Consider the following 27,990-nt stretch of genomic DNA (forward strand, 5'->3'; position numbering starts at 1 on the left):
AATATTTTAAGATGACTAGTTACTCTTATCTTGCTTTTCTTTCCGATTCTTTTGTTATATACTCAATACAGATAGGCATACTGTCTCGAAAATGTGAGCTTGGGTCAAAGACTGGAAAAGAGCAAGAGGGAAGAATTGATTTTTAAGAAAATGTTGGAAAATACATCATCATTTTCGTCATGAATTGTATTGTGGTTTTCCACTGGTAATTCCACAACAGACTCTCTTCTGAACTGCTTTCAGCACTGTGTTACCCCTCTTGTGCTAATGGTGGAACATGCTCGTCCCCAGGAAGATGTAGTTGCAAGGATGGATATACTGGAGCGACATGCACTGGACGTAAGCTGCTTCGTGGTTCGTTTAGAATAGGTCTTCAGCAACCATGCTTGTCGTAAGAGGCTTCTGGTGGTAAGGCATGTCATCGCATGTTACAAGTTTAGACATTGATCACTGGATTGTCTGATCCTGACTGGATCATTTGCAGACCACTGACATATATCTTGAATACTGCTGAGTGAGGCGTTAAAGAACTTAAACAAACGTTTATAGCAAGTCAACATCTTATTGTGTAAGAATGCATTGATTACTCAAAACGTTATATAAAATATCGTTTAATGTTGTGTTATTGTAAGGGGAAATGTTGATTAACAAAGAGTCACTCGATTGAATTGTCCATGTTTTTGGACACGTACCAATTTCACCATATGAGGCACATGGATTTGTAGGATCTGGTATTTGATCCACAGCATTATGTTCCCTCAAGGAAACATTATACACACTGACCTGAAAGTAACTGTTTCTAGATGACTGTAATAAGGAGCGACCATGCTACCCAGGGGACTGTCAAGAGAATGGTGCCAGCGTTGTTTGCAACTGTATGGATGACTTCGATGGGGATTTTTGCATACATCGTAAGTCAACTAAACGTTTTCCAACATTTGAGCTCCTCTATATTATTGATAAATGTTCATTGTTGTGAGTGTTTTAAACTAAACAGTCTCAGTTTCAATTAAACTAATTTCAAAATGTAGTTATACATGTATATACACAGGAGTAAGATATTCTGTTGAACCATGGACTTGAATTGCGTTTCGCCAAACATATGATGGAAGTTTGATACGTGAATACATGTACATCCATTTTCGTTTTGTTCACTTTAAGTATTTACAAGAACCATTGTTGAAGGTGTGAATTGACACATAACAGAGGTTGTGATCATCTATTTGGAGTAAATGAGTTAAGATTTTAAGTCACATCGGCAGTATTTCAGCAATATCGTGACTATAATAGTAAGTGAGTGAGTGAGTTAAGATTTAAAGTCACCTCGGCAATATTTCAGCCATGTCGTGACTAAAACTAGTTCTAAATGCATAATACATACATATAATATATAAAACCCTGTCAACGAAGGACAGTAAAACCACTAGATTATCACAGATTGAGTTAAAACTAACTAGCATATATCTTTAAAAGTAGAAAATTATTTCTCGACAATACAATGTAAAAATGGGCTATAGATCGCCAACAACTGAAGGTAGATCACCATACTAAGGACCATGGGGACTTACAGTGCCTTTGCTACCCCTGACTATAATAAGTAGTAGATCTATAATAATTAAAACCAAGTTATAAAACCCTGTCAACGAAGTATAGTAAAACAACTAGATGATCACAGATAAAGATATAAAACTAGTTACAAATCTAAAACCGTTTAAATATAGAAGACAATACAATATAAAACCGGCTGTAGATCACTAACAACTGAAGGTAGATCCCAATACTAGACATCATGGGGACTTAGATTTGCTTTCTGCGTGGACCTCAGCTGAATTTAGCCCATCCCTTCAGCTGTTAGCAATTTAGAGAAATCTAGCCATACATTAAAAGCACACATATTCTACGACTAAAACATTGGTTACATTAAATGTACTTGACTATTTGGGGTGAGTGAGTTTTTATTAAACGTCGCATCGGCAATTTTGCAGCCATATTGTGACGAGAACAAATTCGACGTTTATAAGCAATATGTATATATTATAACACCTGTCGGCAAAAGACAGTAAAACAACTAGATTATCACAGTCAGAATTGAAACTAGCATGTGAAGTTAAAGTTAATAGCGCTATTTGAGCAATACATAATATCAAAACAGGCTAGAGATCGCCAACAGCTGAAGATAGATCACCATACTAGGGCCCATGGGGACTTACAGTACTTTTGCTACCTGCATGTACCCTAGCTGGATTTACACCACCCCCTCAGCCGCTGGCGAATGTACTGAGGTTTAGCCATTATGAAAAATATCAAATATACTATGATTATAATTCTGGTAAGTTGAAATGGACTTTGAAGTTTTGGGACTTATGTATCCTCTCGGGCGATATATTTGGATTCATTTGAACATTCCACCAAACAGTCAAGAAGACACAAGTGCCAGAGGTGACGCAGATACAGGCACAGTTTTCATACATTAAGGATGGCAAGCACATCTATAGTCTCATAGCAGACGGTACAGAGCAAGCTGAACAAGTCATTGTATGGACAAATCAAGAGCGACTCAACAACATCAACGTAACGGCCAGTGCTATTTAAAGGCAGAGCTCTGCCACATCCCCCAGCTTATATCATCGAAGCCAAGACTGGAATTGCCAGAGCATTTGTCAAGATGAGTAAGTAATCGGTAGTGAACGTATTCCTTTTTAGTGATACATTCGTATAAATTCCATCGCTGTTTTACCATTTACTCTCAGTGGAATCTGTTTGCTTGGATTACCATGTTATTGTCGGACACAAATCGTTCGTCAAAAATGTAAGGATGGAAACTAAGTGATACTACCCACTGAGTCGGGGGGGCTGTGGGGAAGCCTAGTGGTTAAAGTGTTCATTCGTCCAGCCGAAGTCCCGAGTTCAATTCCCCACATGGGTAACTTGTATGAAGTCCATTTCTGGTGCCCCCCGCCGTGATACTGCTTGAATAGTGCTAAATTAGTAATTAGTAATTTTCAGACCCTTGTAAATGTTAGTGATGTGTGTACAAGTGTGTTATTCTTCGTTGTGTTGTTCTGTAGTGGAAGTGTGAAGTTTTGGTGTTTACCAATCTCCAGTGTCTTCAAGCGTTTCATTTTTTTTGTTCTGTATTGAAAATGTGCAGTTTTGGTGTTGGCCATTGTCCAGTGTCTTCAAGCATTTTTTTTTGTTCTGTGGAAGTGTGCAGTTTTGGTGTTTGTCAGTCTCCAATGTCCTTAAGCACTTCATTTTATGTTCTGTATTGGACGTGTGCAGTTTTGGGGTTTGTCATTCTTCAATGTCTACAAACATGAAATTTTCTCTTTTGTTCTGTATTGGACGTATGCAGTTTTGGTGTTCAGAGATGTTGTTTTTTTTAGTGTCGCACTCCAGTTGTAAGGCCGCGGTCTGTATTACAAAATATATTTATTTCCCCAATGTTAATAGTATAATTAGGATATTGTTTGTCATGGAGTTGTTATATTATTTCTTCAAAGTTTCTTTCATTTTTCGGTATTATGACTCTAATTCACATAAGAAGTAGTTTTTACAATCGGTTAGTAGGTTGGTTAGTTAACTTAACGCCGCACGCAGCAATATTCCACTTATACGGCGGCGGTCTGTAAATAATCGAGCCTGGAACAAACAATCCAGTGATCAACAACATGAGCTTCGGTCTACATAACTGGGATACGATGACATGTGTCAACCAAGTGAGCGGGCCTAACCACCCGATCCCGTTAGTCGCTCGTAAGACGAGTACAAATGTATGGGATGCTGAAGACCAATTCTAACACGGATTTCTTACGGTTCTCAAAGATATAGCCAAAGCACAAAGTTCTTATATACTAGGTACGATGGGCCTTCAAGAAACGATTCAGTTGGAAACATTACATTTGTAAACAGTTAGAGGCCGTAACTCTAAATTTCATTCGCTGCTGCGCAAAGGTAACATATATTTTACTAACCCATCATTCGCTGCCAATTCTTTAATATTAAATGTGACGTACTGCTTCATGAGCGATTGAGTGAGTTATGTTTTACGCCGCACTCTGCAATATTCCAGCGATATGACGGTGGTCTGTAAATAATTGAGTCTCAACCAGACAATCCAGTGATCAACAGCATGAACAATAATCTACGCAACTGGGATATTGTGACATGTGTCAACCAAGGTGAGCCTGACCACCCAACCCCGTTAGTCGACTCCTACGACAAGCATGGGTTAATGAAGATCAATTCTAACCAGGACCTTCACGGGTCTACTCCCACATAACGATTGTTATCTAAATTGATGCAGATCCATGTAAATTATCCGTTTTACCAAGGTGGACCTGATATTGCTTCGACGGACAAGGAATACGCTTGTGGTGAAGCAGTCAGCTCCGAAAACCCAAAGAACACGGTCAGCTGTTCATTTGTTACAAAGTACAATAACCGTTTGGCTGATGGTGACAAGTAAGTTACATACGTACATTTACTTTTGTCTTGCTATATGCTATATTTTCAGCCAACGAATGAACACTTTTGAATATTGTCACCAATTTTGTGAATACCACCCACAATGGTATAAAATGTTGTTATGATTAAAAATATATTTGGTTCCACAAATGTACCGAATGAGTTCCTCATTAGTACCAGGTTACGTCCGTAGCGTAACATATCACGGCCTTCAAGAAACGATTCAACTTGAAAGCCTCTCGAACGATCAGACCTGCTGTTTGTCAGTCAGGGGCAGCAGTAACTCTATATTTCATTCGCTGCTGCCAAAGGTAACAGATATTTTACTAGCGCTTCAACCATTCGTCTGTAGCTTAACATGTCGCGGTCATTCCGCGCGCATTTCCTGAAGTGTGGTGCAGTAAGGCTAGGAAACAGACTATTGTGAGAAGTGGTGTAGTTCATTGCACACAGCTTGTAAATCATGCTTGGAAACTGATGATTTGATAAATGTATATGGATATGTAAATATGATCATGGATAAAATAGGCTCCAAATCGAGGATTCCAACCCATTATCAAAGTGTCCCGGTATGCTTATGGGTTGCCACTAGGTTTGCCACTAGGTAGTAACTGTGTGAGTGAGCGAGCGAGTGGGTGGATGGGTTTTCAGTGAGTGAGTGAGTGAGTTTAATTTTAGGCACATCAGCAGTATTTCAGCCTTATTGTGATTTGGTCAAGTTAGTTACACAGTTATACGATAACTTAAAAACTGTCAGTACCAACTAGCAAATATATCACATACTTGTTTTAAAACTAGTTATAGAACATTAAAACTGAGTATATTTGGCAGGGCGCTAGAGGGCGCCAGCAACATAGGTATGGGGTCATGGTGAATTACGGTACCTCTGTAACCTATATGGTTTCCCAGTCGGATTACATTTGTCATTAGTTACTGGCGATTGTCACAGCTTTAGTCGGATGATAAAAATAAGCAATTATTATTAAAATTCAGATAGATAGATAATACAATTTTGTCTTAGATACTGCAACTATCAACAATGGATTGTGGTGAAGACGACATTTTCTCTGATTATAAAAGTCCTTCATAAACAGACTTTACGTTAATCTAGGTTGACCTTGACATTCCGAGTTTCAAGTGGTGGCTACCGGAGTCTGAGCGGAGGAGCCACAGAACACTATACCGGGGAGGACGCTGTCAGCATTTTAGCATTCCACGTTGACACGGTTAAACCCGTGTTCAACAACCCCAATGACGGTTTTCAGATTCACCCAGAATTCACAAAGGTAACCCCGTTTACAATACTCTTAGCTTCATAGTTTGTATGAGGAGACATCTCAGGTATATTTCCAACAAAAACATATTGGAATGGGTATATTATGACGGTTACAAAGTCAAATATACACTGAAACGATAAAACTGTTAGCATTGAAATGCAGTTTAAAATGTTGGGTCTAAAATGGGGAGATTGTATGACACTGAAGAGATTGTAATGTACTACTGATGTTTCGAAACTACTCATGATCACAAACAGACGCATAGTGAGTGTGTTTAGTTTTACGCCGCTCTCAGCAATATTCTAGCTATATGCCGGTGGTCTTTAAATAAATCCAGGCTGCACCAGACAATCTAGTGATCAGCAACATGAGAATCGATCTTAGCTATTGGGATACGATGGCATGTGCCAGCCAAGTGAGCGAGCCTGACCACCCGATCCCGTTAGTCCCCTCTTATGACAAGCCTGGGTTACTTGAAGATCAATTCAAACTCTGATCTTCACTGCTTCACGATGTCATCATTTCGATGGTGGCCGTCTCACTCGACATTGTGGCATTGCAAAAGTTATAATTGCGACATAATTGTCAAACGCTGACCCAGAAAATCAACTGTATTTTCCTTTGTTGAAGAGTACATAGTATTAAGTAGATAGAAATGACTGTTACACAAAGTGCAATTTCGTTCAGATTCCAATTACTTGACTTGACAACAGAAAGTTTCATTATCATTTACTCTGATAATTGTAAATTGTGAAATTACAAGAGTGGCGAGCATTATTTCCTATTATCCAGTTTCGGAGGAGAAGTTTGATGACAATTTTCTCAACTTCCTCGGATAAAGAAAGAAATAATCAGTCTTTACATTACATAGCAACAAATCGTCATGAAGTGGGAGGGTTGGACCGACACTAAATCTGGAATGGACAAGTACACATGGGAAGCATTCAAACTTGAACCAAGTCAGAACGGAAGCTTGACGGAAGTAGACAAACTGAGACCTGTTGTTGACAGAGAAGTTGACCATACCGATCCTATCTCCTATCCTCTTCCCTATGTCCCAGCCAGACCAGGGATGTATTCTTTTGTCCTTGAAGCTGCCGACAAGGCCAATAACTCTGTATACATGAGAAGGTTTGCACTGTATGACAGAGAGTCGGCAGTGACCACGGATCCAGCCAATGCCCTGTACATATCGTCAGCTGTGCAAGACCATGGCTTCCAGTGGATGACCGATGCCTCCACGCCACTTGTCATTAACTGGCAAGATCATTTTCTTAATTATGTCCATGAAAGTGGTAAATTCCTGAACAGCATCCTCCCCTTCCGTGTGAAGGTTGTAGAAGACCCACCAATCTACAAGGAAGTACCTCATACAAATGATGATCATTATGGAAGAAGAACTACAGCGGCTATCCCCAATGTACGGGGCATTGTGAGGTTTGAGTGGACGCACGCTGTCAATACGACAGGAGGTAGCATACAACAGATACCTCCGAACTGGGATGAGATCCATGGTCTGAACACTTCAATTGAAAAAAGACTTGGTGAGTTCAATTTACATAGCTGGTCATCAATAATTATTGTGTAAGCCCTGAAGGACTGTTCGCAGTTCAAACATTAACAACATATTATGTTCGTATAGGACAGTAATGTCATATTTGGCGGTCGCGCAATATGGATCCAGAAATGGTTCTGGAATATACGCTTTTCACCGAAAATCTGGTACCGGAAGCAAGCTGGGCCCCGTCTCGCATATCGCAAGTTGGCGCGCACAAAGGGTGCTGGGAACCAGCTTAGTATCTGAAGTAGCGCCTCGCAAGACAGGCCCTATTATTGTCATGCATTTAGTGAGTACATTTAGGCAACGAAGCGAAGACTTTCTTCAATCGGTTCTTCGATTCTTCAAGTGCAAGTGTATTCTCGAATAATCAATCAATTTTGAATAATCAAAACACATGAGTTCGCGAAATGATGTACTGCAAATATTCTTTACATTTCTTAAACTTGCTGTTACATATGGTATAAGATGGATTCCATTCCCCTCATGGGTATAATGTGTGAAGCCCATGCTGGTGGCCCCACCATGATGTTGCTGGAATATTGCTAAGAGCGGCGTAAAACAAAATCACTCACTCACCCAGAAGATTCCACCTGGAAGTTATATGTCCGGATTATGATTTTGCATTTACATCTTACATACAGTCTTAAATATTTGCATGTTTCAGACAACGTTACCAGCGGGAGTACCGTCTCGGTGTGGATACGAGCAAGGGACGTCCTCGACAACAAGAAAGTGGACATGACAAGAGTCACCTTTGATTTCACTAAACCTCAGTTTAGTCAGATGATATTCCATCAAAACGAATCATCAAACATCCCTTCAGTTCAGGGTAAGCAAATGATGAAACAATATATCTGTGGTTTAGCTGCATGTAGAACAATCATCTTGCATTTCCTCCTTAGAACCCGGGAAGATAAGGGTTAAAATTGCTTGTCGTATGGATTGTCTTGTCCAGACTCGATTATTTACAGAGCGCCGCCATATAGCTGGAATATGGCTGAGTGCGGCGTAAAACGAAACTCACTCACTCACCTCAAGAATGATCCCAAATGAATTTACAATGAAAGCATTTCTTTATCAGACAGTAGGGTTTTGAAACTAAATGAGTGAGTGAGTGAATTAAGATTTAAAGTCACATTGGCAATATTTCAGCCATATTGTGACTAAAACTAGTTCTAAATTCATAATACTGAAACGAAATGAAACAAGTGGACACTTAAGTATAAAAGGTTTTTGCAAGGCATTTAGAAGTTGCACGAACATGAATACATGTCACGTTTTATGAATAACAAATTTTTTTTTCATTCTATATACGACGTTTCAGAGCTAAGTCTTTTTTTATTCGTTATACGACGTATCAGAGCTAATTCTGAAAAAGAAGTTGTTATTCATGTATTCATGGGTGAGTGAGTGAGTTACGATTTTAGGTCATGTCGGCAGCATTTCAGCCATATCGTGACCATATCAAATTGCATTATTAATAATAATTATAGGTAAAATATAAAAAGCCTGTCAACGGACAGTAAAACAAGTAGAATATCACAGATATAAATGTAAAACTAGTAATTAATTCTGAAACATTTTAACTAGAGAGGACAACACAATATAAAAACGGGCTATAGATCGCTAACAACTGAAGGTAGATCACCATACAAGGGACCGTGGGGACTTACATTACCCATGTATTCATGGACACTTAAGTATATTTGGTCAATGGTTAGAGGGGAAGCATTTATCTTTTAATCCCGATAATACCTTTACTATCTTTCAAAACCCTCTTCTTGCTGGTTGTTGTTTTACGCCGCACTCAATAAATAATAGAGTCTGGACCAGACAATTCAGTGATCGACAGCATGATCAACGATCTACGGATTTGGGATATGACGTCATGTGTCAACCAGATCACCTGATTACATTAGTCGTCTCTAATCCATTATAGGTTGCCGAAGTTCCTTGTAATTTGGTTGGTTGTAGTGACGTTTTGAACGTATTTAAGCAGAGATAGCAGGGTCCATGTTCACAACGTCTTTGAAATCTATGATGTTATTTTGTTGTGTGTAATTTATACGAGAGGTCGTTGGGCTTGACAATTCAAAGAAAAATATAACGCTTTGGACCTTTTGGTCATTCATTAATAACGGTATTTAATGTTTCAACGATTCCCAGGTTAGAGGTGACCGTGTTTGACCCGGAGAGCGGGATTGATCACCTCGAAATCAAGGTCACAGAGATGGGTGACGGTCATTTAATGACCAGGAAGAATTTAACGATTGCTTCCATTCCGGTAAAACAGCCTTGTTAATATATGTTCGGTCGAGCTTTACAAATCACTGGCGTAAACGTATTTTTGAGACATTACAGTGACATGATTATCATACAATTTGCAGTTGTGTTAATTATCATCACATTGCAATAAGCATATAACCATTTTGACTTAAATCACGTCAATTAAAAATGATCTTGCGTAAGCCGCGCAGATATGTCTAAATCTGGGTCATCTTGCTCTTCTCAATGAGTAAATAACATTGAGGTCCAACCAAACAACTGTTCATTTAATGCTACGTAATTGTTTGAGATTTTTTTAATTAATGAAATATATTTAGTAGGTACATGTGATACATGTGGTCGCATCTTAGGCAAGTGAGTTTGTTCAAAATTGCCTCTGTTCATCCAGCCGAAAAATAAGTACCAGGTGGGATAAGTGGGATATTAACCTTCTAGCGCCTCACAAGCAGTTTGGGTTATCCAGGGTTATAGTAATCAGTTTGTGCGCTTTGAGCATCCTTTGTGCGCTTTGAGCAGGATATAAAGTCTGGAAAGGCGCGTTATAAATATCCTTATCACATCAATATTATTATTATAATATATAAATGCCATTGCAGCCGAATAAATGCACAGACAGGGTACACGACTGCTACTGCCCCAACTCCTTGAACGTGTGTTATAAACGGGTCAACAAAGTCTACATCAGCAACTGCTGGCTAATGGTGGCCAAGGACGCCCTCGCGATTGCTCATGTTCGGATCGAGGTGGGCGTTGTCAACAGGGCGGGGCTATCGACAACTAAGAGCCACGTGGTGCGTACCGGTGAACATTTTGACAATGAAGAGTTGAGCTCAGTTGAGATTTACGTCGCATCCGCTTTGTTTCAGCCATATAGCGACAAGACCAAGTCCGCACATATACACATTTTAATAAGAAAACTGTAAATGAATTTCTTAAATACATGCCGCTTCATTGCAATATTATCCACAAAGAGGAAACATCATAGGACCGAATTTAAAAAGAGACCAGAATTTTGTATTTTTTTATTTGCTTTATCAGATTGTGAAATATATTTAGTGAGCGACTTCAACTGGAAGCTCTCGTATATTCTCAATGTGATTGTATATTATCAAACGAAAACTTCTTTCAACCATTGTAATGATGTGATGCAAGTACATATTTTCTTTACGAAATTAAATCAACCCTCCATAGTAATATAGGTATTCTACGAGTTGCTCTTTTACCTCAAATCAAATCTGGTAAAACGAATACTTATAACTGTATGGACTTATCATAGATACGGGATCTCATGCAGCTCAACGGAACGGAAGCATGTAAGTGCAATCATTATTCAAATTTCAAATTTGATTAGATATTTGAGCTTTAAGTCACTTAGCAGTATGTTTTACTGGGGTGCTATACGTCTCTATAAACTCACATTTAATAATGATGACACACACACTAAAACCATCCTCCAATCAGTGAACATACAGACTAAGAAATATCGGTCCTTAGCAATCTCAGAAGGTATTAAAATGACTGGGTGGCCAGGCTTTGTGGCATAGTTGAATGTCGGGCATTCTGGGTTTCTCGAGAAACCACCAACGTTGGTACATGAGGCAAATAGATGCAAATAACTACAACAAAATACCAAGATCGCAAGAATGTACAAAGAAACATCGAAATCATGTATAATACATGTACAAAGATGGATCTAATTAAAAATGCGGAAATGTTACAAATTACATTTTTATTTGGATCTTTTTCTACTTGGCTCTATTCGATTTGAGAAGGTTCGACGATTGTTGAACATTTGTTTCCAGACTCTGGCCTTGAGAATGTAAAAACAGAGAGGGTGAAGGAAACGACGGTGCGTGTGACATGGGACCACGCCCCCAGCTGCTACGAGAGGACCGCCATCTTGATCAGCTACAGATGGAACACTGGGGCTTCTGATACAGTAAAGGTGTTCAAAGAAGCTAACTCGTACGACATCGTAGGCCTTGAACCCGACACTGAGTACAAGGTCTTTGTTACAGCAGAATATGGAGAGATGAAGAGTGTACCAAAAGTTGCTTCTTTTACAACGTGTAAGTACTACGTTTTCGAACTGCCTATTGTTCATCGAACATCTAACGATGGATATGGTGCAGTTTAACCATTAGAATGGAAGGATATAACTTTAAGTTCGTAAATATGTGTAATTTACCTGTTAATGCCTGATGGACGTGGAACACATGAAATTAAAATTAAAATTAGACATAGAAATAGGGCACACTGTCCCTCGCATTCAAAATGAAATAATCAATTCATTACTACAATAACACCTGTCATCGATGAAAAGCGTCAATTATAACATGAGACAAAATGAGAACATCGCAAAGAAACATAAGGTACTGACATCAAACCAAAACGGCTCTCTTTATCTGTAGAATTACGCCACAAAGGGCGACAACAAAACTCTTTTAAAAAGTAGGGGAACTTCATATATACGACTAAAAAATGGGGAGATATATCGGAGTCAGTAAATATTGATGCGATAATAATGAATGTTTTGAGTGCATCACCACTTGCACCTCCTTATGACCATAGTTGTTTGTACAGTAATCGCCACTGAAAGATGATTGGCGTATGATCTGACATTTGCAGTTTCATTTTCAAACATAAAAACCCGACTAGAAACAAACACTAACAACTGTGTGATGCAAGATGATTGCCAAACTTAATACTCTACAGTGATTTATCGACCATCTTGAAAACAAAATCAAGAATGACACACCATGGACGTGTATGGGGCTACTGCATTGTGCACGTGCATCCCGTGCGTCGTGTTTAGGGGTGGTGATAAAGAGAAATGACGGTGCGTTCATAAGATGTCTATCTTTGAAACGTTTGGAAACGTTTACACTTCCTATCCAAATGGGAAGTTCAGGTTCCCCTACTTATTTTAAGAGTGTATATTGTACTGTCTTCGGGGTACTCCAGTGCACTGTGTGTGACTCCTGTCAGTTTTGTCAGTAAAACACACATTACAACATTCAAATGCATCACCTGTATTCTTTCAGTGGATCTGTCGGGCATTGGTGCTGGAGCTATAGCAGGGATCGTTATATGTAAGCTGAGATCTTGTTTTGTCAACGTATAGAAAATTACTCTTAAGCATAATAAATTTCGAATTTGAAATGGACATTTGTGGAGCAGCCGGAACATAAAACTCGTCAGTAGCCATGAAACATTGATTAGGCAAGGACACATAACTCCTTAAATACGGGGACATAGGTATAGATTTGTGAACACCTTAAACGATCCAAACCACGATGAGAAACATTTGATTCTTTTCCCCCCGTATTTGACTGTTGGTACCTTCTTTGAGTAATGTATCCACTTGCACCCACCAGTGCTTCTTCTGATACTGGCGGTGCTTGGAGCTGTGTTCCATCTCTGGAGGACGGGCAGGCTTGCGCTGCTGATCAAGCAACGGGAGGCCAGACAAAGTCGACGTGAAGAAAACGTCACCGGGAGGATCACAAACAATCTTAAAATACCCAACAATAGAGGTGAAGCAGTGTCCTATATGGTAAGTAGTCATTGTGGGTGATGAACTAAAGCATATATATATAACTATTGCCATCAATATGTCCCAGGTAGGTAGATACTTGCGTCAGGATCGGGTGAGAAAAACGATATTTGAAGGTCAAACCAAATTCTGTCTAGTAGCAGGGAATGAATTCCGGGCCATTCATTGAAAACTCCTGACATGCGATAGCTTATAACGATAGAAAACAAGGGCAAACCATGCCAGAAATGACATTCTAAGATGCTAAAGACGGTTCTATATTTTGCTTATGTCAAGAATAATTTGATGATGTCCTGGGAAATTACTCCATGATCGTACCTATCCTTGGTAATACACGTCTGACGATCATGTTTATCAAGATAGGACCTTTGCATCAGGTATCGATGGGAAATTAGTTTCAATACGGGGAAAAAGAACATTATTCCCTGAGAAGACATACGACAGGATGATGTCAGCTGTCTCCCATACCATATCCCAGGTGTAGAGGAATCACAGCAGCTATTAAGTTTCCCGTGGCTCGCGTTGGTTTCCAGTTTATAACTTTATGAGTACTGAGAGGCCTCATTACGTGTAACTGAAGCATGGCACCAATATTATTGATATCACAAATCAATCCTCTAAGGACAGTTACATATATCACTCAATTGATTCTGTACTGTCCAGTACCAGAAAGCAACTATACCAAGTATAGTATTGTGCCACTTGTCACAAAGCCTAAAGTACTCTCAGTTACATTCTGTTGTCCTGTGTACTAGCTTGCAAGTGGGCAATGGTTGGCGTACCACTCATACATATTCCTCCCTGAAGATAGAAGCTTGCGTCCTGTTGGTGATGCCTTAACTCGACATCAGTTCCTCCTTCACCCATCAACTGACCTATGAAGATCCGGGTTAGAACTGATCTTCAGAAACACATGCTTGTCATAAGAGGCGATTAACGGGATCGGATGGTCAGGCTCGCTGACTCGTATCCCAATTGCGTAGATCGATGCTCATGCTGTTGATCGCAGGGTTTTCTGGTCAAGACTCTATTATTTACAGACTGCCGCCATACAGTGGAATATTGTTGAGTGCGGCGTAAAACTAAACTCACTCACACTGATCGTTTGAATATTTGTATCTCACGAAGAACAATGACGACGAAGACATCTACCTCTACGGATGCATGACGTTCGCTTCTACTCAGACATGGCATATATCCATGGAAGACCTCACGTTGGAGGACAAGCTTCACACCGGAAGATTTGCACGTATATATAAGGCTTCGCATACGTCCGGCAAAACAGTGAGCGAAGTGGCAGCAAAGGTTATCAAAGGTATTCACGGTGGACAAATAACACAATCAGTGAAGATGTATTAATGTACCAAGTAAGATTTTGCTGTGAATTCATCTAAATTAATTTAAGTTTTCCTGCTTCACTCATCCACCGATTATATGAATATGTATGTATCACCAAGAATAATGAAACGACGAATGTCCAGATTTAACTGAACTGCTTCAAGGGCTTTAACTATCATTACAGACACACCAGATGAAGAAAACAAGTTGCTGATGATGGCTAAGATCAACTTTGCAGCAACACAAGTCGGTGAACATCGCAATGTGTTGAAATTTTTCGGCGCTGTTGTCAACAATGATGAACGTGAGTAATAGTTGTACCAATGAAATATGTTTGCCCTATCTGATAGACCCCAGTTCATCTCACATCGGGCCATCTATAGCCTGTTTTTATATTGTATTGTCATGTATAGTTAAAATATCTTAGATTTGATTACTAGTTTTATGTTATATCTGTGATACTCTAGTATTTTTACTGCTCCATCGTCGACAGGTTTTACTCACCAAATGTTTTCTTTTTTATTGTATACATTGTTTACGTCACGATATGGCTGAGATATTGCCGATGTGACGTTAAATATTAACTCACTCACTCACTCATCTCACATCGGTTGATCCTGTACCATGATCGTGATGCTAGTTTGCCCTAGGGCAGTTTCGATCTTTTTCAGACAATGATGCAAAAGGTTTGCGTGAAACAAACTCCCTCATAGTCTAATACAGCTTTTATCATCTGGTATATCAGTATAGCAGGATAACCAGTCCCTCTCTCTTTCAGTCGGTCCAGTGATGGTCTTGGAGTACTGTGAGAATGGTCAGCTGGACACGTGGCTCAAGGACAATCAGGAAAACGTGGATATGGACCTTCTGGAACGAATTCAGATGTTTGCCATGGGTGTTGCTCGAGGAATGGAATTCCTGGCCTGTAAAGACGTACGTGCTAATGTGTCTTCTAATGCTTCGTTCTTAAAGCTCATCTGTTACATAACAGGCATTCAGTTACAGTTGTGAGGATCACCCTTCAAGCAGTTTCTGCTAATTATCATTTACTTCAAGACTATCCTTCAAATTATATAACCATATGACTAAATTGGAGCTAAGATCTTGACACAACGCTGGTTAATTCGGGTTAGCCCGACATATTTTCGACTTTTTAACTGTGTTCCAGATTAATAGGAATGTAACCAAAAAGTGATTTAGTGGTGGATCCTACCAATGTGCTGAAACTAACGACTTCGCGTATGCCACTGAAGGGTCATAATCAGCGCAACTCAAGGAATCCGACCTCTGACGAACGAACTCTGGCAAGCCAACGTACAAGGACTGTTACCGTTGTGTCGTCCGTGCTCATTCATACAGAGAAACTTGCACAGGGGTATCTTCCAATAATATGTTTATTTTATTGTATAGATTGTTCACCGCAAACTGGCTGCTCGGAATTGCCTACTGACATTTACATACGAGGTGAAGGTCAGTGGATTTGGCCCGAGCTGCATGGACGACGCCAACGACGATGACAACATAACCAATCAAAAAGCGGTAAGCCGACTGATTCAGAAGCCATGTATTTCATTTTTATGTTTGATAAGTGCAACAGTTCACATTGGAAATCCCACGGGCTTGGATGTGGATGTGGGCGTGGATGTGGATGTGGGCGTAGATGTGGATTAGATGGGGGTGGGGGTGGAGGTGGGGATGGGGGTTGGGGCAGGCATAGCACTACGCGGTGAATCAAATCGACGAGCGAATGTTTCTCACATTACCCCATCGTCCACATCAACGTCACGATGACTCAAATGTATGTATGGATGAAGACGACACGTGGACGTGGAATGGAACGCTACGCAAAATTGATCATGTGAGCTGAACTAGAAGTCTACGTTGATGTGGATGTGGGTGCGAATGGCAAAGAGGACGAGGGAGAGAATGTGGACAAGAAAGAGAATGAGGACAAGGACAAAAATGTGGATGTGGATGAAGATTTTCTCTGTATTGTCCCATTCGTAGGGGACTAACATTAATACATCTTAAAACAAACCATGCAGTTAATACTCTCAAAAATCAAACTGCTTTCACAGGATCGAATCCCCGTGAAGTGGACTGCTCCTGAATGCATTCATTCTCTGAAGGAAGCCAATGAGAAGAGTGACATCTGGTCCTTTGGGGTGACTATGTGGGAGATCCTCAGCATGGGTAGGTGTGACAAATATATTCTTGAAATTGCATTGACACTTCTTATGTAATTAGGTAAATTCCTAGGTGTGTATGTACGGCAGTGTGTTATCGTGGACGTAGACTTAATGGATGTGTTTGTGAATGTTAACCTAGGCATGTTAGTTTTGTCCTGTTATAACAAATTTGAAGCAATACCACTCCAGGAATATTGTAAAATCTGACCTGAGTTCTGAACCTGTTTGGTTAATCTAACTGTGAAGCTAAAATTCGGAGCTATGAAATCCCACTAGAAGATGAACGTAGAGGTGGACTTAAATGTATATCTCGATGATATTGATGTTGAAATGGATGTGTATGGTGGATGTGTACTGAATCATCAATACATTCAGTCCGCGAGATGAAAATGAAACAGTTATGGTTCGGTCAGGTCCAAGTAACATGCTCACAACACTTGGAACTATCGGTTTGAATGTGTAATGTGTGTGCTTACTAAGATACAAAACAGCTTTGAATACAATCATTAATGTATGTTTAGAAACACTTTTGTTAGAGCAACCTTCAAAGACCTCTTTACAGCTGGACAGAAATGCCATTTTTGATTCATCAATGTCCTTGTGGTTGTTATACTACTAATCCTTATCAATACCAGGCCAGGTGCCATATCCTGACGTTCGCAGCAGAGATCTCCCTGCCAAAATCAAGAACGGTTACCGACTCCCCAGACCTGAGTATTCTGCAGATATGTGAGTGTTTGATGAAAACGTTGTTTGCAATGTGCAATGTGTAATGTGTGTAATGAGTAAATGCTATGCGATGAGATGGGTTTTACAACACCTTGACTTAAATTACGGTTACATTCGGTTTTAACCTTTATATTGCACAAGGACAAAGAGGTGCAAGTCACATCTTTGTGGCAAGCCCTTCTTGAAATGATACACAAACTCAAATGGAACTCGTGAAACATTCTGTTATGTTGTCCTTTCAAATAATTACTTCAATTTTCTTGGTTTGTCATTTTTATGGTTTATATTTAGCGTCACATCGGCAAAATTGCAGCCATATCGTGACGAGAACATTTTGCATCAATATTCAAATCAATAAATCTAGAACGTAAAAACCTGTCATCGAAGGACAGTAAAATACTAGATTATCACAGCTCTTAATCTAAAACTAGTACGCTAGTATCACTATAAACAACAGTACAATATAAAAACGGGCTATAGATCACCAGCAACTGAAGGCTGATCACCATGCTAGGAACCATGGGGACTTACATTACTTTGGCTACCTGCATGGACCCTAGCTGGATCTATATCAGATCTTCTTTAGCTTGCGATTATAGTCAAATTTATCCAACACTAAATAATACTTACACTTTTAAAAATCTGGTAGATTTAAATTTACGTTGAATGTTTTGGGACAATAATTTTACGATTAAATGAAAATTAACAGTTGTAAAAAGATCCGTAGCAGTTTTTACATGGAAATACTTATCCCTTGTGACGGAAGATGGATGGATGTGTTAGAGATGCATATTTATACACGGACCTGTCATGCGTTTCTAATATTGGTCATTGGTTTCAGCCATTACAACATGATGGTCAGCTGCTGGGAGCTGCGTCCTGAAGCGCGTCCTACGTTTGCGGATGTTGTGGGGAAACTGGAGGAGTCCTTTGGCCTAAGTCCAGCCCACGATGAATCGTATTATTACCTTCGATAGCTGTGATGACGGCAAGCTTCTCCGACCATTCCTCCGTGGTGCTACAAAAGGAGAATATATTTCACAACTTTGCAAAGAGCTTTAGCACTGATACAGACTAATACATGTATAACGTTTTTTTGTGTCGAGAAATTCATTTATTGTCTTGCGTTTGAATGTACACTCTTCCAAAAAGGTAGGGGAACCTGAACTGTCAATTTGAATAGGAAGTATAAGCGTTAACAAACTTTTCAAAGACAGATATCTTAAGAACGCACCACCATTTCTCTTTATCACTATTCCCAAACACAACGCATGCGATGCACGTGCATGGGGTGTTATTCTTGATTTTGACGGTTTTCAAGAAGCTCCATAAATCACTGTAGACTATTTATTTTGACAATCATCTTGATCACACAGTTCTTAGTGTTTGTTTTGTACACATGCGAATTTCACGTCATACACGAATCATCGTTCAAGAGTGATAACTGTACAAACAACTATGGTCATAAGGAAGTGCAAGTGGCATCGCACACTCAAAACATTCATTATTGTCATATCAACATTGATTGACTCCGATATATATCCAAATTGTTTCAATCGTAAATTCAAAGTCAAGTTCCCCTTCTTTTTTAAGAGTATATTTGAGACTGGTCCCGCGGAATGTACTGGGTACGCTCACCCTTTCGCAACATGTTATCAAATCCCGATAGTGATTCTAAACAGGGTTTATTGCTATAGCCGTTCAATGGACTTTCAGTATAGTTTTCGTTCTTTTGATTATAGTAAGGGTTTTATCGATTTTATTGGTCTTAACATAGTGTTTAGTTTAAAAGTCACATGCAAAAATAACAAAATACCAACATAATTAAAACAAAATTAAAACAAGCGGGTGGGCGTGCACTCAAGTGTAACGAAGCCTTTCATTGGCTGGTTCATTTGCCGATGCACTCAGGGCTCTTTGTGTGTGTATAGAGATGTTGTTTTTTGTAAATACATGCTCATTTTTGTGTATAACATTTTGCAGTCAACAGACACCATAACATGTCATGTGTACAAGTATCACACCTGCCTGTCTGTGTACTTACATAATGTGGCAGAGACAGAACTTGCGTGCATGAGCCATAAATCAATGCGTTTTGTTTTTGGTGTATAGCCTGATAGGTGTTAAGTTCAAATTGCATGTGGTCAGTGATCGAAGTTGTGTATTGCATATTGTCATTAGAGGACAGGCAGGCCGACACATTTTCACTGCGCATGCGCCATGAGCGCAGTGCAGCACAGCTATTGAAACCACTTGTCATCCCAGCTGGGGTGAACTTAATGAATCGTTTGAACTCCGGTTTCGCGGGATTTTTTCATCGCGTTACTTTTCAACTATATAAGTTGAATTCGCATTCTTGATCATTTGTTACTGTAAGTCCATACCAAAAGGTATCAGAATCTGCAGAGTTGTGTTTTACGTTGCATGTGACCTTTAAGTGTATGTGTTGTCTTCGCTCTGTGTGGTGTGGGAGAAAATCATGTTCAGAATCTTTGTGTTTTAAGAGCTTTATGTCTTTTACTTGCATCAATAAAATACCTACAGTACACTTTGATTTAAATTGTCACGCAGTTCTAGCATATGAATAGTTTTGACTATAAAGATGCATACATTAATCTCAACTTTTGTAAAACCATTTAAAAGTGATCAGTTTCTATTGCGTTATCTTACATGTTGATTAATATACACCTTCGCCTTTCCTTAAAAGTCAGATGTTGGTTAGCGAATGCAGCAATGCAGTGTTACAACATTAAGCATGTTGTTTGACAACATTAAGCATGTTGTTTGACAACATTTTTTGTAACTGAATGTTGCTCTACAAATGCGTTATTTCAATAAATACCACCGGGTGGTGACTGTATGACTGAGTGTTGTTTTACGCTGCTTTTAGCAATTTCACGGCAGGGGACATCAGAATTAGCTTCACACATTGTACCCATGTGGGGAATCGATCCCGGGCCTTCGGCGTGACGAACAAATGCATGACCCACTAGGATACCCCACCGCCCCAGGAGGTGACAGTTTCAAGATTTGATGTTACATCAGGGTTATACGTAATGGATTTCAATTGTGGCAATTGAATTTGAATTATGAGTGAATGGTTGAGTTAATATTTATCATCACATCAGCAATATTTCAGCCTGTCAACGAAGGACAGCAAAACAACTAGATTATCACAGATATAAATTTAGTAACTAGTATTTAAATCTATAATATTTTAAGTATAAATGACAATACAATATTAAAAAAAACAGGCTATAGATTGCCAACAACTGATGGAAGATCACCATACTAGGGACCATGGAGACTTACAGTACATTTGCAACATGCATGAACGTACCCTGAAAGAGTGAGTGAGTGAGTTAAGATTTAACGTCGCATCAGCAATATTTCAGCCATATCGTGACGAGAACATATTTGACATTGAAATGAAACATGTGTTTATCATATAAACATGTCGTCAAATGACAGTAAAACAACTCGAATATCACAATTAGAATTAAAATACAATATGAAAACAGGCTATAGATCTCCAACAACTGAAGGTAGAGCCCCATACTAGGGACCATTGGGACTTACAATACCTTTGCTACCTGCATGGACCCTAGTTGGATTTACACCATCCATTCAGCTGTTGAAATAACAAGAAAACTACGTCTAAAAATCCTGGTTGTATAAATTGACTTTAAAAGTCTTGGGACTTAAGTACCCTCTCAGGAGGACAATCATTTTACGATACTTCAACCCCCCTTTGAGGGTACAGCCACTAACAATCTCAGTTACTAATCCAAGCTACCAATAATATAATACTTATCTATTTACAAACCATATTATCAAAATGTATCTAATAATTCTATTTCTTTTAAAAAATCAATAATTAATTGATAGTTAACTTTAAACAGATCCTTCACTGTTTTGACATTGAAATATTTATCCCTTGTGATGGAAAAATCTATACAGTCAAGCAGGACACCCCGCCGCGACAGATAACAACTTTTGCGTTTTCAATGATGATAGTTTCTTAAAGAACGTTTTTGGTGGAGTCCGGAAACTTTTCAAATATAACAAAGCTGTTGGGTATTAGTAAATGATAAACATATGTCCTATTAATATTTCTGTGGCAATTTTGTACAATGTTAAAATTTGCAATTCATCGGTCCGTTTCTGACTCAAACGGACTGTTTTTGTAGTTATAGTTACGATATGGCTGAAATACTGCCAATGTGACTTTAAACCTTAACTCACTCTAATTTCTCGTAATCAGTAGATAGTTCATATTGCTTCTCTTTCAACAATCCATATTCCATTTCCAAATTCTAATTCTTCCTTATTTCATGTTCCAATATTCTTATTCAAATTCTTATTCATGTTGCCTTTACAGTAGATTTACTGAATAAAATAGAAAATCTAAATACGTTATAGGAAATAATAAGTCACATAATTACCAACAGAATTTAACTTTAATAAATTGAGCAAATGACTCTACTGCCAAACTTGCAGAAATATTTATGAGCGCTTTAAACAATATATTCTAAAGGCAAAAGCACATGGCCTACAAAATATTAAAAAATGCTGCTTAAACCATTTGAAATACAATGAAACATTGCGAGCATTGCGAAAATTTGTACAAAAGTACTCTGAACATGATAACCTTATGCCAAGAAAGTACGCATTTACATAATTACTTTGGCAAACTTACCACTTGCCACGAAACTCAAACAAAAATACAGCAAACTTCCTACACAAAAGTTACCCTGATTTACATGAAAAGATAGATTAAATGAGTGAATGAGTTATAATTTAATGTCACATCGACAATATTGCAGCCATATCGTGACGAGGATTTGAATTCATTTGAACAAGGCTTGGTATGTATGTGCTCCATGGATGATGGCGCCTATATTGAATCCTACCCGTCCAAATGAACAACGGTATAACATCTCTCAGCGTAAAACCCGAAACACAAGTGAAAGGACAATCGGTGTTTGAAAAATGAGATTTCGTTGTCTTCACAAATTTGGAGGGTACATGCTATTTGAACCTTCACAATATTGCAAAATAATAGTTGCAACGGCAATGCTGCACAATATGTGCATTGCAAATGGCCGTAACAGCTAGTCTCTGAAATGAACATATTTTACAAATAATACAGTTCATAATAATAATGATTGAGCATCTTGTGGCAGATCAGGCCTACACCTATCTTGGTATGGAAGTTCGAGACAAGCTCCAGAATGCCCAGATTCAAGACAAACTTCGGGCCGAGTACAAATCTCTTTCAAAGAAAATCTGGAGCTCAGAGCTAAATGCTAGAAACAAAGTCAAAGCCACCAATACTTATGCTGTGCCAGTCCTTTCCTATTCCTTTGGAGTAGTTGATTGGACAAAACAAGACATCCAGAGTCTTGACCGTCTGACCAGAAGGATCATGTCTGATAACAGAGCCCACCACCCTCGTTCCTCTCTTAACCGTTTATATATGCCAATCAATTCTGGATGTCGGGGTTTGATTAATGTGGAGGCTCTTCATGATAGAATTTTATTGTGTACTTTTGCACATATTTATTTATTGGATGATCCTCTAGTGATGCATGTGAAGACTCATGATGAAAGCAAGGAATTCCACAGCTATTTTAAGCGTGCCAAGGTTATTGGACAGAATCTGAGATTTGAGGTTGATTTTGTTGATGGCGATGTACTGCTGGACGGTACAGCGATGGGAGTAAACCAGGTGAAGTCCTTCACCAAGTCTGCTCAGAGTCGGTCTTTTGTGGAGAAGCTTTCTGAGAAGCCATTGCATCGTGTGTACATGTAGTGTGTGGAACAGAACAGCAATCCCACCGACTCCTTCGCCTGGATGAAGTCGGCTGGTCTTAAATGTGAAACTGAGGGCTTTCTTTTTGCTGCTCAGGACCAGTCACTTCCCACTCGCAATCGCCTAAATGTGATTCTTAAAGAAAATATCAATATGAAATGTCGACTTTGCAATGAATTCACGGAGACTGTCAACACCTTGTCAGTGGATGCCCTTCCTTGGCACAAACAGCATATCTTAAACGACATGATGGCATGGCTCGTTGCTTTTACTACTGTCTACGACATGCCTGTGGCTTTGACTCCGAGGTTCATCCATGGTACGACCCTGAACATGTCCAGGGCGTCATGGAAAATGATGCTTTCAAACTTCTCTGGAATAGGCCCATATACAGCCTCAGAAGAATTCCAGCCAAAAAACGTGATCTTGTCCTTTTTGATAAAGCCAATGAATTTATATATACCAGCCACATAAAGAAACTGTGCATTGTCAAAATATTATCCCAGTTGCTAAGTACGATAACAATGTGAAAGGTACATATAAACTTTAATGGAGGGATTATGAGACCATAACAGGTCGGGAGAATTTTCAATTGAAAAGTCAATCACAATGACGTCACGAGTACTAATTCGGGACAGGGGTCAAACGACCATGTCACAACCTCAATAACAAGTATGTCCACCATCGGCATTGAGAACAGCAGTGCATCGACGACACATAGAGCCTATCAAACGTCCAAAGAAGGCCTGTGGGATGTCACGCCAGATTCTCCCAAGTTCTGTTGCAAGGTCAAGGACGTTATCTGGCGGATGAGGAAGACGGCGTAGACGTCGATCCAACTCGTCCCAAACATGCTCTATCGGGGAGAGATCCAGTGAATGTGCAGGCCAAGGTAGTAAGTCAACGTTGTGGTGTTGCATTGTCCTATTGGAATGTTAACCCAGGGCCATGACGTTGCAGAAAAGGAATTGCCACAGGTCGAAGAATCTGATCCCTGTAGCCCACACCAGTTAACGTGCCCTGAACAATCACCAACGGAGTTCTTTGGCGTGCTGTTATTCCACCCCAAATCATTACAGAACCACCATCAAAGCGATTCCTCTCGAAGACACAGGCCTGTGCAAAACGTTCTCCCACGCGTCTATAGGCACGTGGACGTCCATCACTATGGGAAATGTTAAACCTGGACTCATCTGTAAAAACAACATTTCTCCACCAAAACAAGGGTCTGCGGACATGATTTCGGCACCACATTCGGCGAGCTTGTCGATGACGTCGTGTCAGGATAGGCCGTATGGCGGGACGTCGTGGTATGATCCCGTGATGACGTAAACGTTGTCGAACTGTGTTGGGGTGGATACGGTGAAGTCCTGGGATGGTTCGGGCAGTCATCACTGCAGTCTGAAACCTGAGGCGAAGATGGGTCACCCGTATCCATATGTCCTGTCTTGGCGTTGTTACACGTGGACGTCCAGAATGTGGCCGATCGATGACGTCATTTGTGTTCTGGTAGCGTCTCACCAGTGCAGAAATGGTGTTCCGGTGGCAGTGGAAATGTGCAGCCACTTGTCGTTGAGACATTCCCCCACGGAGCATCGCAATGGCCTCATGACGTTTTGCAGACGTGAGCCTTGGCATGCTATGCGTTTCATTAGCTTTAATTTTTTGAACGATCGCAAGGGCAGGGTGTTGAGCTTTCCAAAGTGACAGTATTGTGTGGCATTCATTTGCTCTGTTTCTCTTTTCCGGAATGCACGTGCAACAACGTATTGCACGTTTCAAGGACGAACCCACTGACGTCACGGAACGTGGCACGTGCATGCATGTTGGATACATGTCACTAATCTCTGAGTTTAAATGCTTATGTGTCTACACAGGTTTGATAAATTTAGATTTTAAATTTTTGTATGCACAGTGTCTCTATGCGCCAAGTATATATCATTGAACTTTCTGTTCCTTTTGACACCAATGTGATTGGCAAGATTAAGGAAAAGCATACTAAGTATGCGGACCTCGCCTTTGAAATGTCTCGCTTGCATCCCAAGCACACTGTCGTCAGGCTCCCCATTTTTCTTAGTGACCTTGGTTTGGTACCTCCTGATCTCTTGGCGCAGATCAGGAGAGTGCCTGGGTTCTACACCGGGAGCACAGCCCTTCTGGCACTCTGGGTAATGCAGAAGGCTGCAGTGTTGGGGAGCCTTCGTATTCTCTGGAAAGTTCTTGGTGGGTTCGACTAGGCAGCGTTTCCTGGGAGAAGTCCCATTCGCTGTCTGGGCTGCGTGTAGAGTGGGGCAAGGGCCCTTAGCTGATGATGAGCCTTAACAGCCTGACTGTGCCAGGATCACCCGAACCTTCTCTGCTGCATACTATCCTTAATCTGTAAAATGTATAATAAAAATTACAAAGAATAGGAGCCCTGAGACTTTCTTCATTTTCCTGAAACTATGGAAATCTAGACTTGCTACGTGTTCTAGACTTGCATGGGTTGTTTTGGATATGCTTGGTTCAGGGTCGTTATGACAGACTAATGGCCTACCACTTCATGATGAACCTGATGACAATCAAGACAATGACAATGAAGATGAGGATAATGTTGACTTCTTGATTAGTGGAAATCAACAACAAAGAAATGGTTTTGGAGTTATGAACAATTGCATTGAAACAATATCTTAAAGCAAATGAAAATTTCAACAGAAAAAGAGCAACGTTTAAAACAAAATTCAACATGTCTTATCTTTGTAAATATTGCGTATAAAACGACCTGCTTTCAAAATACTTCATTTGCTATGATTTCAATATATGGTTTTAACAGTTATAGACTAGTCAAATTTCTCAGAAATGTGGATTTTAAGGATGCATGAGGCATTTTTGAGTAAAAGGAAGCAAACAACATTTTCTGGGGTAGTTTTTCGTGCTGAATACGAATCTGTGAACTCAGTTTACATTATATTGATTAATAATGTTACCACAGGATTTCAAAATGTTGGATTTCATGGAAATACTGAAGGAAAAATTTCGTATTTTTGCAAATACGTGTATCTCCCTTATGGAGCGACTTTTAGTATTTGCGTGGAGAGCTACTTTTTACAAGCATTTGTGCTCAAAATGCAAAGCAAGACTGAATCTTTTCCTTTTGTTGACAGAATTATATTCCAGGCAAACTGTTTAGGTCACAAAAATCGCATATTAAGCGCATAATTACTTCAAAGATTAATGAGTGTGACAGGATGCGATAGGCATTTTTACATGTATGCTACACGAATGCGTTTATACTGCTTCACATGCATGTCAAATGAAACTGCTTTCATTCACGCAGTGAGTTTTATTCATGATTTTAGCAACATAATTACCCACAGAACAGTTCAGGAAATCACAGGAACAGGTGGGAACCCTATCTGATAATGGCATTGATGGCACACCTCTATGCTGGTTCAAGTCTTATCTGTCGTCCAGTCACCAGTCGGTACTGATAGAGGACCATTACTCTAATCCAGCTCATCTATTTTGTGGTGTCCCACAAGGATCGGTCTTAGGTCCGGTCTTGTTCAGTCTTTACATCAAAGATCTTGGGAAAATCATGGAAGCCCACCATGTTGATCGCCATCACTTTTCTGATGATTCCTAAAATGTACAAAGTCTTCCTACTCACTATGGATCAAGCAACACCCGCCTTGAATGACCTACAACAGTGCTGTGAGGAAACCAAGAGCTGGATGTTTGACTACATGCTGAAATTGAACAGTTCAAAGACAGAGTGCATTCTACTGGGTCCTGCAAAACGTTGCTCCCAGTGCTCATTGAATGCTCTTGATTTTGATGGAGAAAGTATTCACAGAAAGTAAGAGATCTTGGTGTCATCCTTGACTCCGACCTCTCTTTGGATGATCACATACCACATCTCTCTAGGATCTGTTTTGCAGCTCTACGCAATATCAGTTCCATTAGGCAATACCTGACTATAGATAGACAAAAACTCTCACCTTATGCCATGTAATGGCCTGCCTGGACTGTTGTAACTCTCTCCTAGCCGGTGCAAACAAATCACAAATCCAGAGACTTCAACGAATCCAAAATGCTGCGGCACATGTCGTGACTAGATCGAAGAAGTTTGACCACATCTCTCCCATTCTTCAATCTCTTCATTGGCTTCCAATCGAGAACCGGATCCGCTTTAAACTCCTCTGCCTCTCCTACCGCTTCCTGTCTGGATGCGCTCCTGCTTATCTCTCCAATCTTCTTATGCCATATAAACCAGCTAGATCCCTTCGTTCTCAGGATAAAAACCTTCTGCTTGTTCCAAGAGCAAACAGTGTTCGATACGGCAGCAGATCATTCGCCTACGCAGCTTCAACAGCCTGGAATGATCTTCCCCTCTCTCTCCGGAACACCAGTGACTTCTCTAGCTTCCGATCAAGACTGAAAACTCAACTTTTCCTGATGTCTTTCCAACTTGGCTGAACTCTGAGCATACTTCAGTATGGATATATGCACATTAGAAATGCCCTATTATTACTATGTTTTACAGATTAAAGATAGTATGCAGCAGAGAGGGTTCGGGTGATCCTGGCACAGTCAGGCTGTTAAGGCTCATTATCAGCTCAGGGCCCTTCCCCACTCTACACGCAGCCCGGACAGCGAATGGGACTTCTCCCAGGAAACGCTGCCTAGTCGAACCCACCAAGAACTTTCCAGAGAATATGAAGGCTCCCCAACACTGCAGCCTTCTGCATTACCCAGAGTGTCAGTAGGGCTGTGCTCCCGGTGTAGAACCC

The 27,990-nt window shown here is 40.0% G+C and overlaps 1 protein-coding gene across 1 annotated transcript in view; it reads left to right on the plus strand.

Moving 5' to 3' along the window:
- LOC124256987 overlaps positions 1-19,289 on the plus strand; it is a 44,671-nt gene extending 25,382 nt beyond the window's left edge. The window contains exons 4-24 of the mRNA XM_046690953.1: positions 244-339; positions 804-911; positions 2,417-2,574; positions 2,606-2,669; positions 4,335-4,464; positions 5,579-5,753; positions 6,616-7,288; positions 7,970-8,134; positions 9,477-9,589; positions 10,188-10,382; positions 10,868-10,904; positions 11,394-11,660; positions 12,636-12,683; positions 12,969-13,147; positions 14,276-14,462; positions 14,670-14,789; positions 15,264-15,418; positions 15,896-16,024; positions 16,564-16,678; positions 17,310-17,403; positions 18,245-19,289. Of these exons, the coding sequence (XP_046546909.1) occupies positions 244-339; positions 804-911; positions 2,417-2,574; positions 2,606-2,669; positions 4,335-4,464; positions 5,579-5,753; positions 6,616-7,288; positions 7,970-8,134; positions 9,477-9,589; positions 10,188-10,382; positions 10,868-10,904; positions 11,394-11,660; positions 12,636-12,683; positions 12,969-13,147; positions 14,276-14,462; positions 14,670-14,789; positions 15,264-15,418; positions 15,896-16,024; positions 16,564-16,678; positions 17,310-17,403; positions 18,245-18,380 (3,344 nt within the window). The 3' untranslated portion in view covers positions 18,381-19,289. The remainder of the gene's footprint in view (positions 1-243; positions 340-803; positions 912-2,416; positions 2,575-2,605; positions 2,670-4,334; positions 4,465-5,578; positions 5,754-6,615; positions 7,289-7,969; positions 8,135-9,476; positions 9,590-10,187; positions 10,383-10,867; positions 10,905-11,393; positions 11,661-12,635; positions 12,684-12,968; positions 13,148-14,275; positions 14,463-14,669; positions 14,790-15,263; positions 15,419-15,895; positions 16,025-16,563; positions 16,679-17,309; positions 17,404-18,244) is intronic.
- Positions 19,290-27,990: the final 8,701 nt, after the last annotated feature.

This window comes from Haliotis rubra, unplaced genomic scaffold (genome assembly GCF_003918875.1).
Source record: "Haliotis rubra isolate DU_JTF1 unplaced genomic scaffold, ASM391887v1 Scf647, whole genome shotgun sequence".
Classification (NCBI taxonomy): Eukaryota; Metazoa; Mollusca; class Gastropoda; order Lepetellida; family Haliotidae; genus Haliotis; species Haliotis rubra.